This window comes from Solea senegalensis, linkage group LG1, assembly GCF_019176455.1.
Source record: "Solea senegalensis isolate Sse05_10M linkage group LG1, IFAPA_SoseM_1, whole genome shotgun sequence".
NCBI classification, from domain to species: Eukaryota; Metazoa; Chordata; class Actinopteri; order Pleuronectiformes; family Soleidae; genus Solea; species Solea senegalensis.
Genome location: NC_058021.1, coordinates 17,630,131 through 17,640,437, shown reverse-complemented (window position 1 = coordinate 17,640,437; position 10,307 = coordinate 17,630,131). Strand labels below are relative to the sequence as shown.

Sequence of the window (10,307 nt, the reverse complement as noted above, 5' to 3'; positions counted from 1 at the left end):
ACATGTTTCGGACGGGTCTGAGGTCTCACATATCAAATTTCAAGTGGATACAACAATCCCTGTTCGAGCAGCATGATAAACTGTAAATGTAATTTTGTCTGCCGTCACCAAGGGGTGCTGATTTTGACATGGAATATTTTCATGTAGATTTGTATGCAGGTACCTCCATCATGTGGCGAAAAATGACTCAGTTGAGTGAATCCTTTGCAGTGTTGCCATGGCAACACCGTTGAACGGTTTGTTATCATATTCAGCACGCATCATCTACCATGTGTTTTGAGTGTTTTCACTAATTTTGAGTTTGATACGATGAACTTTGTAAAAGTTATAAGGGAAATTGTGAACTTGTATTTTCTGTTACCACCAGGAGGCGCTGTTTCAAAATGTACAGTTTTTGCCTAGGCATCTTCAGCAAGGCCCCATCATCAATCGTCACAAATTTGGTTAAGATCTGACCTTCCATCGCAAAGTTATAAGAGTTTGTTGTGTGTTGCGAAATACCAGACGTCATAGTGTCTGCCTTCACCAGGGGGCGCTGTTTTTGAAAGTGAATATTTTCATATAGGCGTCAACGGTGTTGCCATGGCAACACTGCAAAGTCAGATATTTGTGTCAAAAAAACAAACTGCTACAACTTTGCGAATCCTAGTCCAATCTGAGCCAAACTTGCTAGGATTGATGAAAGTCCGGTCCTGAAGACGCCTATATGAAAATATTCACTTTCAAAAACAGCGCACCCTGGTGACGGCAGACACTATGACGTCTGGTATTTGAATGAACTAGTCCTAGAGCTTTCATGGGATCACTTTTAAAGTTGGTGAGGTCACTGTGGACAAGTTGAGGATCTAAAGTTATCGAAAACTTTTCAATAAGTATCATGGCATACAAGATAGGGGGCGCCAAAGTTGGCGTTCATTCATATTTTTCACAACAAAAGGTGAAACTCTTAAAACCCCTAAAACTTGTCCTCCTGAGGAGCACGTTTAATGTACATGCATGAAACTTGGTACACACGTTCCTTAGGTCGGGACGGTCAAAAAAGTCAGCGTAGCCTATGCTCTAAAACGAACAGGAAAGCAGCCATCTTGGATTAAAAGTACATTTTATGCAGATTTTGGCCATTTCGCACCAATGGTATTTGAACAAACTTGTCCTACAACTTTCATGGGATCAACTTCAAACTTGGTGAGGTCACTGTGGACAAGTTGAGGATCGAAAGGTATCAAAATCTTTCCAATAAGTATCATGGCATACAAGAAAAAGGGCGTCGAAAATCACGATTCTTCACAACACAAAACAAACTCTTATAACTTTGCGATGGAAGGTCAGATCTTAACCAAACTTGTGACAATCGATGATGGGCCCTTGCTGAAGATGCCTATGCAAAAACTGTACATTTTGAAAAGTTCACAATTTCTCTTATAACTTTTACAAAGTTCATCGTATCAAACTCAAAATTAGTGAAAACACATAAAACACATGGTAGATGATGCGTGCTGAATATGATAACAAATTGTTCAACAGTGTTGCCATGGCAACACTGCAAAGGATTCACTCAACTGAGTGGTCTGTTTGTTCATTTTCATGCAGTACCTTTTTTTCGCCACATGATGGAGGCAGCTGCATACAAATCTATATATATCTATATCTATATATTTCTACTTGAAGCTCTTACTTTCTACTTGAAGCTCTTACTTACTTCTAGCTCTTATATGTACCCAAATGTTTAAATGCACTTTTGTAAGTCGCTTTGGATAAAAGCGTCTGCTAAATGACATGTAATGTAATGTAATGTAATATATGAAAATATTCCATGTCAAAATCAGCACCCACTGGTGACGGCAGACGAAATTACATTTACAGTTTTTCATGCTGCTCTAACAGGGATTGCTTGCCAGGCCAATCCTGGTGGGAACCGGCGGGTCAACTACGTCAGCTGTCCGGGGAGCCCAATACAGAGGCCGCAGGTTGCGGAGATTTACCCCGCGCCAGCAGGGACGAGGAGCGCAGCGACCACGGAGCTGAGACACCCGGATCGGGCCGATGACAGGAATCACACTGGCGTCCGTAGGCAAGTGGAGCCAGGGAGAGCGCCGGGAAAAGTTGATCCTACAATCTGACGAAAGACGCAGACAGGCCTTCAGCCTTACCAGCTGACCGTTGCGTTTTCCCCGGCGGCGAGTGCACTTATGCCGCAGAGGTGAAGCCGGGGCGCGGCAGAGGTAAGTTGGGATCCTCGATAAGAGCGGAGGCAAGGTTTTATGGCCATGATGATCGAAATTAACTAAATCTTTTGTTTGTAGTCGAAAATTTAGTAGAGTTTGGCGATCGTACACCAGCAGAGAGTAGACATTCAGAGTTAAAAGTGACACAAACACACACAGCATTGCCGCGACAGACGGCAGGCCACACACGGGCGCCATCTTCACCCAGGTTTAACCATTGCATATGAATATGAATGTGTACCGGCTTCTTGTATCATTTCCGGCTATTAGCCAGTAGTGGACACTGGTGCTTTGTAGTACTTTTTTACACCACTGTGACACTGTACACAGGACCAAGAGTCGTTTGTGAAGTTTTTATGCAGCAGTAGCTCGGCTCCCAGTCACATTATCTGGGTGTTACTTTCAGGAATTAAATTCTGTAGTTATCTAAACTGTGTGAACTTGTGGTTTGAATCTGTCTAACAGACATTTATTTCTTTTATAGGTTCAGCTCTACAGTTTTAAGATTAATTTAATCTGGAGAGCAGAGTGTTCCCAAATGCCTGCTGGGAAAAAAGGGGAGTCTGATTTGTTCTAACATGCCCGCTCTAGAAAACCACAAAGCTGAGGATGGGGGAGAAAGAGAGATCTTTGGAAGGAAGAAGAAGGTAAATAAACTGTTGTTTTACTTTACTCGGATGTGCTTGTGTTCAGACCTGTGTCAGAGAGATGGTGATTAAAGGTACACAATAGCTTCAGATAAGTCCTCTTATATAATTGCAGCCAGCAGGGACTTGTGCAAAAAAGCATTGGACAAATTTGTAGCTTTGCACAGACAAGCGTTTGTGTGGGAATACATGGTTGGAGGTGAAACGTCTAAAGGGGTACAGGAGTGTGAAAAGTCTGGGAACCACGGGTCTGCAAAGAGAATTAAAGAATGTCTTCAAAGTTTCTACTGTGAAAGACTTTGGTTGCAGATTTTGATCATAAACGTGGATGATGCACAAAGAGGCTGTTTACATATGAAATATTATAGGACAATGGTAGGATATAAATTGTAGAAGATGGTGGTACTTTATAATGTCTCGTATTAATACCTGTAATTATCTTGTGTGGTTCTTTATAATCTGTGTGGTATGGACCAGAGGGCATAGAAATAGTCATTAAAAAAACTAATTTCCATATTTTTGTGTCAAATTACAAGACAGTTTGATCATATTTGTTCAGAAGAACAGAACAGTGGCAACAGAGCATCTTTTTCCCAGGTTCTTTATTCACTCAGCACTGTTCAGAGCACCACAGCCACAGGCAGGGTGCTGATAGTGAGCAGCATGGTGGACATGTGACATGTGACACTGTGTGTTCACACAGAAGAACAGAAGGCAGGCAGCATTACACTTTTTCTCACTAGTTTTTACACTTTTACACTTTTTCTGTGAGCCACAAAAAGAAACAGTCGCTTCAGTGGTTCAGCATCGACTGAAAATGTATAAAAATATAGTACAGTACGGCATGTGCCCTTAACTTTTGATCATCACATATTCAGTGCATTTTTGAAATGTTAGCGACACCTGTGTTTGGATCATTGAGAGGATGATACAGGCTGGAGAACCTGCCTGTGTGGCTCAAACACAGCAGTTATATTTACAACCAAACAAAACGTATAAAGAAACGCAATGCTAACTTTTAAGGGAGGCGTGGTCGTCAGACGGCTGAAGCAGTTTAGTAAAAAAGCAAGGCATATTACAAATAGTTGTCACCTGTTTGTGCTATTAACTGTGGTGCTTGTGTTCAGTGAGAAAGGGAATTGATTAAATGAGGAGAAAGGCTGTCGCTGTAAAACAAAGCATCCATGCTTCCTCCTTTCACTAATAAAACCCCTTTATCTTGAACACAAGACGCTTAAATGAAGATATCAGTAACTCTTAACCCCCTCTTAAGAACCCTCAGTCTGTATTTAGGCAGCAGTTTCCTTGACCTTTTCAACCACAGCGTCAAGCTGTTCGCGGATCTTGGTGGCGTATGGGGACAGCAGATCGGTCAGATCGCCAATCTTGCCCTCCAGGGAGGCGCGCAGCTCATCAGCAGTGGCCTCCAGCTGGGTCTTGAGAGACTCAGCCTGGGTCCTCAGATCTTCGGCCTGGGTCTTGAAGCCCTCGGCTTGGGTCTCCAGCTGCTTGCTCAGAACCTCAGCCTGGCTCTGCAGCATGGTAGAGAGGTCGCTGAGCTTCTTGGAGGCGGTGTCACTGGTCTGCTGGACATAGGGCTCAACATGATCCCTCACGGTGCCGAGGTTCTGGGAAGTGCGGGACTGGAGCTCGCCCATGTAAGTGGCCACGGTGCTGGTGGTGGAGAAGAAGGAGACATTTAGGTTTCAGAAGACACAGATTTGAAGAGAGTTCTGAAAGCCACCACTCTACTCACTTGCGAATCTCCTCGGTGTCCTTGTCCAGGCGCTTCCTCAGCTTGCTGGTGTAGGCACCGACACGGCCACGGACGTCATCACTGTTCAGCTCCACCATGCTCTTGAGCTCACCCAGATAGTCGGTGGTGCGATCCTTGGCATCCAGCATGTCCTTCTGCAGTTTGTTGGCCAGAAGCTGCAGGTCCTGAGTCAGCTGACTGGTGGAGGTTTCGGTCAAGGGGGTCAGCTTGGTCTGGATGTCATCTCTGTAGGTTTTCAGCTCTGCCATGGTGTCGGTGATCAGGGTGCTGGAAACAGAAGAGCAGGGAAAATAGTTAGGAATATAGATGAAGGTCAAAGGCCAAATGCATCAAGTTTGAATGGGAGGAAAAAGATCTGGACAACACACACACACAGGTGAAGGTAAGGTAAGGCTTAGAAGGAAGCAAACTTACTCTAGCTCCCTGCTGAGCTGAGAGCTCTTGACGTTTTGCAGGGCTCCATCGGCTTGCTTGTTCAGCTCAGAGATGTACTGCCAGAACTGGTCCACGGTGTCCTCCCAGCGACTTACAGAGACATCAGCCTGGGGCAACACACGGGCATTGCAGCCTGGGGTGGACACATATGGAATGGATGGTTGAATAACACACAACTTGTGAAAAATATGCTTATTGTAAAAAAAAATTACCAGAAACACTTACCGGTGATGACTGCCAGAGCAAGGACCAGAGCTACAGACTTCATGGTTGTTTTGAGTGTTAGACCTGTGAAAGAATGCAGCAATACCATGAAAACACATCCAAGTAGACTCATACAAGTGTATAACTATGACTACAACAGCAATAACCACATTATAAGCTACTAAATGCAATAATATAGTTAGAAAGTTAGCTGTAAAAGTGAGACATGTGGTGTCTCTGCATGCTGTGCTGTCCCAACACTCACCTGAGAGAGTGAGCTTCCTCCGTGCTCCCTAACCGGTGACTGAGGGTTTTTATATTAGTCCTGGGAGGAGACTCCTGCTGGGGGGAGGGCGTGTGTGAGTGAGTGGGATTGGCAGTATGTGAAAGTGACTGTGTGTTTGTGTGATGGTGATTCGTGCACACAGAAATCCAGTTTGCCTGCACGCAATGTGTCACCAATGGTTTCACCGGTTTGCAACATGTGAGGAGGTTTGATTGAGCAACCACATTATATAAAAAAAAAAGGTCAACTTCAGCCTTGATAGTTGTTTTTTTATTGTTATGTGCAGATTCCCCACTTTAAATTTGGAAACTGTTGTAGCTGCTCACTTAAAAGCTCGAGGTAGACTTGCCCAAAAAGCATTAGCAGGTGACAAAAAGGTAAAAGAACCTGACTACCTCTACAGTGTCGTGCAGGGACTCCATATGTTTGTGCCAAAAAATGTTAAACTGTTATCTGATCATTTTAACATTATATATGTTTATACCATACACATTACTATTTATTAATACAGCAATGAGCCATAACTAAGAAGCCAATAAAGAGATTACATAAAGAAAATCAAAAGGCAAAAAAGACAGCAAAAAGAATTCTAAAACGTTTTTAGCACGAACATGGCCCGGCTTGTATAGAGCATTTAGAGTCATTTTGGGGGTGGGGGGAGGTTTAAGCCTTATCACATATGCATTAGCTCGGCCTTTAACACCAATGGTGCCAATGGCCGTCTACTTAACCCAGACAGACACACAACCCCCAATCGTTTTACATGGCAATCCCACTCTGATACACTCTGACCAACTGGTGAATGCAGCAAGTGTGAGTTTACTGCATTTGCTCAAATAGTATATAATAATGTGGCATCAGTGACCTTTATGTATTTATTTATTTATATACATGACATACTGTAAATGTATGCACTGAGGCACAAGAGGGGTAAGAAAAAAAGAAGAAAAATACCTCCCTCACAAACACAAAACATACATGTGTCAGCAGTTATTCCCAAGGAATTTCCAGGATTTTGAAACATACTTTGGAAAGAGAGTGTTTTTTTTCCCCAGCCTATTTAACAGCAAATATTTGTTTAATGTCAATATACACTGTTGCCATGTACACCGGTGCATGCCTCGATTACATAAAACAGACAGTGAAAAAAGAACATGGTTGACAGACTGAAAAAAATGTCTTACACCGAAATTAATTAAGTTCATTCAAACCAAAGCAAGCGTCTACAAATGACTTGGTCAGATTTTCATAAATCAACCAAAGATTCAAATCCAGAGCTCCTGTAAATTCATACTGCATCTGAATTAGATTTACTTATAAGAGGAACTTTGGGCGGGTGTTGCATGATTCTCATTAAGAAAGTAGAAGCAAAGATCCTCATTTTGACCTTTATGTTCAGTGAAGGATCCTCATTACATTATGTTCATTTAAAGCAAGAGCCCTGGCCTGGAAGACTCTGCATAAATCATATACTGTTGTTTCTACCACTGACCACGTGGAACGACCAATGCCCTTTAGAATTTGGCCTCTTTGTTGTCAACACACTAGATTCCAATGTGCTGTAGTTTTTCACAGAAACCTGACACAGGAACAAAGTTTGAATAGTCAGGTAATTAGTGTGAGGACACGATAACACTGCTGTGTGATAACTAACACTGTTCAAGTCAGTGATTATAGAGCAGAACGGTGAGGTGTTTTTGTAAAGACTGTCTTTAAAAGACAAAAACACTGAGGTGAGAAAGGGCGTTACTTTTGAAGCGTGGCTGTACTGGGACGCCCCGCGGTGCTGAGAACCACATTGTGATGCAGATCGTCACTCTCACTAAAAACTGGCTGCCAGCAGGGACACAAAACAGTGAATGAACCTAACAAAATCTACACCAACTGAAGTCTGCATTATCTTAAGAGCTACTTTATTCAGACAAGAAAAGACGCTTCTCTGCACAAAATAGACATAATAGAGAAAATCAACTGCTGTCTCCATCAGTAGTTCCATGTCTTTTGTGTACATATTGTGTGACTTTGTGTTTGAAATACTCAGTTTTCACCAGTGAGTTAAAAATGCTGATAGTTCCTGTGGACTTTGGTGCAGGAGAGTAGAACATGCTGTGTGATAAAGCAGCAAATACACTCTTAAGATTAATTAGATGAGTATTTTGCAGTTCTTTGTGCACCCAGTGGCAGCCATGTTTGGACGGAGAACGTGCATCAGTGTCTCCAGGTTGACGAGGGTGAAGGCAGTGAGCGGGGGTGTCAGTACCTCAAGCAATCAAACACTTGAAGAAGAAAAGACCTTTGAGCGTTTGTGCCACTCACCGAGACCGTCTGTATCTTCAGGTTGATAACAACACACAATCAAATCAAATTGAATTCTCTCTGAGTAAAATGATCTCCTGCAGCGACGTCTTTCTCTTCTCTTCTTTCATTTCACAGGATGGTTTGCTTACACTACACATTTTAAGGATCCTAAATGAAGATAACAGACATTACCACATAAACATGCAATACAGCGAGGACAAAGAGACAGGAGGTGTATGGGGTGGGGAGTAAAACTTGAATCAATCAAGAACTGTGACGTCACACAGGAAAATATCTTACATCTACACTATGCTGCTTCTCCAACACAGGCAATGTACAATGTTTATCAGGACAGTGTGTGAGAGGGCATCTTTAAACACTTTGACCGAAAGTAACCCGAGCCTTTGGAAGAGTTGTGTTTTTAGTTGAATCTGAATGATCTCACCCGTCTGAATGTTAAAATATCTGTTTGGATGAGTCAGCAAGGTTAGTGCAGTTAACATATGTGGGTGAGGAGCTGCTGAACTTCATATTTGAGGTCAGAAGACTTGTTGTTTTTCTTGGTGACTTCTCCTCCATCTGAGTCAGACTGGTATCAGCTGATGGAGATTTGTGCTGAAGGGCTGCTGAGGCTATCGCTCCATCTGTCTGTAATGATGGGGTTACAGGGCTGATGCATGCGGCGTCCAATGCTCGAGGCGAGATGGTAGAAGCTAATGGCTATGGCAACACGGTGTCTGCTGTTGTTAGCTGCACTCTCTCCGACAGAGACACCATCAGTGTGTTTTGATTCTAAAGGAGTGTCCACACGAAGGGAGTGTCTGTAATGAATGAATCTAGGTGAAAAGTTTCGTATTGTATCATCGATATATGCATGGAAACAGCATTTCGGGAGCACTGAAATGCTAATTTCAGAAAAGGGGTCCCAGAGTGGTTAAATCTCAAAACGCCACCCTTGCATTTTCATGAAGAAAACCAATATGCAACTTTGAGAAAAAGATGATGTCATAATCCCGCCTCTCTCTTGCTCCGGAACATCACTGTCGCTGATCTTTGTTGTTTGAGATTGTTTGGCCCGTTCCATGTATCATAACCTTTCTTTTCTTTCCTTGGTCGCCCTCGCTTTCTTCATCCTGCCTCTGTTTCTGTGATTGTATACATTGTAATGTATACTTACTCAAGTAAAGCTTTATTTCAGTGTTTGTTTTTAAAAAGTTTGTTCACAGTGCACATGCCCAAAGCGACCTCTCCTCTGGTTTTGGTGTATTTCTTGAGCAGCTCTACAGTGCCACATACAGGCCTGGCATTTCGTGTGGATGAAGACATTTCCTGAAATGGAAAAGTTTTTCAAAATGACAAAGAAAAAGATTGCTAATGTTTTGTTTTCAGTTCACATTTAAAGAAATGTTTGTTCCTGTTTTTGGATAGGGCCAAACATTTCTCCACTTCTGCCACAAGCAGCTCCAGCAAGGCATAGCAACAGATCCACAAAGCTGATTAGAGTTTTCTACAAACATTTGCAGCCATTTACGTGCTAACAAAAGAAAGAGAAAGATTTGTATGTCATTTCAAGTTGATAAAGACTCCAGCTTGTTTGGTACTGTAGATGGAGGTAGGGTTTATTCATTTGGTTCCAATATACACTTTCCTTGAAAGTCACTAAATCAATAGATTATGACTATGTTAAAAAGCAGCCATCCAACTGTTATACAATAGTGCACTGTGTGGGAAAAGTAGCTGATGTGTGTAATTATGCTATGTTATGTACGTTAGGTATTCAGAAGACGACTTGAAGCCTTCACACAATCAGACAAAAAGACAAACAAATCAAATCAGAGCTGTGTGTTGGGAGGGTTAATGGTGATGTGCTTTGCCGGGAAACAGCTGGGGGGCGAACACAGGAATGTTGTTTGCCACTGGATAAGGCAGCGTGGGAGCAATCTGACAGCAGGGATGAATACATCGAAGAAAAACAAAAAACAAGGTGGAAGCACATTGTGTTTATGAACTCCCAGACTTGCAGAGACACACCAGGACACGTCCTTTCTGACACCCGCAACTGAAACCTAATATGGCGTGATTTTGTCAGTCGACACCGGGGAAAGAAAAAAAGTTTTATTCCTCTATGATATTTTTGTTGTGGAGTTTATATTAAACATCTGGCTGTTATTGTTGTTGATATAAGCACGTGGATGTAACTGACTGACTGTTCACTAGATGGCACTCGTTCTTTTAACGGAATGGTTTTATCTGGTGTTGTATCACAGCAAAGTCCAACATGATTTATTTTCTTTGTGCTTGTTGACCACTGACCACATGTAGGGGTCAACATTACTGCCTGTTGTACCCTCAGTCAACCAAAAGTCCTATTACATGGAAAAATCTAATTTGTTTGACAATAAACAATGTATTTTAATCTTAGGTAGATTAGATTT

General features: G+C 42.4%; 1 protein-coding gene across 1 annotated transcript; it reads right to left on the bottom strand.

Moving 5' to 3' along the window:
* Positions 1-3,457: 3,457 nt before the first annotated feature.
* On the bottom strand, positions 3,458-5,629 carry LOC122766503 (apolipoprotein Eb-like). Its single transcript, XM_044021425.1, has 5 exons — positions 5,554-5,629; positions 5,310-5,372; positions 5,064-5,217; positions 4,629-4,916; positions 3,458-4,546 (listed from the first exon to the last, which is right to left on the bottom strand). Exons 2-5 carry the CDS (start codon positions 5,350-5,352, stop codon positions 4,162-4,164), a joined length of 870 nt encoding a protein of 289 aa, XP_043877360.1. The 5' UTR covers positions 5,353-5,372; positions 5,554-5,629; the 3' UTR covers positions 3,458-4,161.
* Positions 5,630-10,307: the final 4,678 nt, after the last annotated feature.

Coding starts and splice junctions, on each gene's coding strand:
- LOC122766503 (XM_044021425.1), bottom strand. CDS start 5,352: ATGAAGTCTGTAGCTCTGGTCCTTGCTCTGGCAGTCATCACCG. Junction 4,917..5,063: donor CAGCTCAGCAGGGAGCTAGA/GTAAGTTTGCTT, acceptor TTCTGTTTCCAG/CACCCTGATCACCGACACCA. Junction 4,547..4,628: donor GACACCGAGGAGATTCGCAA/GTGAGTAGAGTG, acceptor CTCCACCACCAG/CACCGTGGCCACTTACATGG.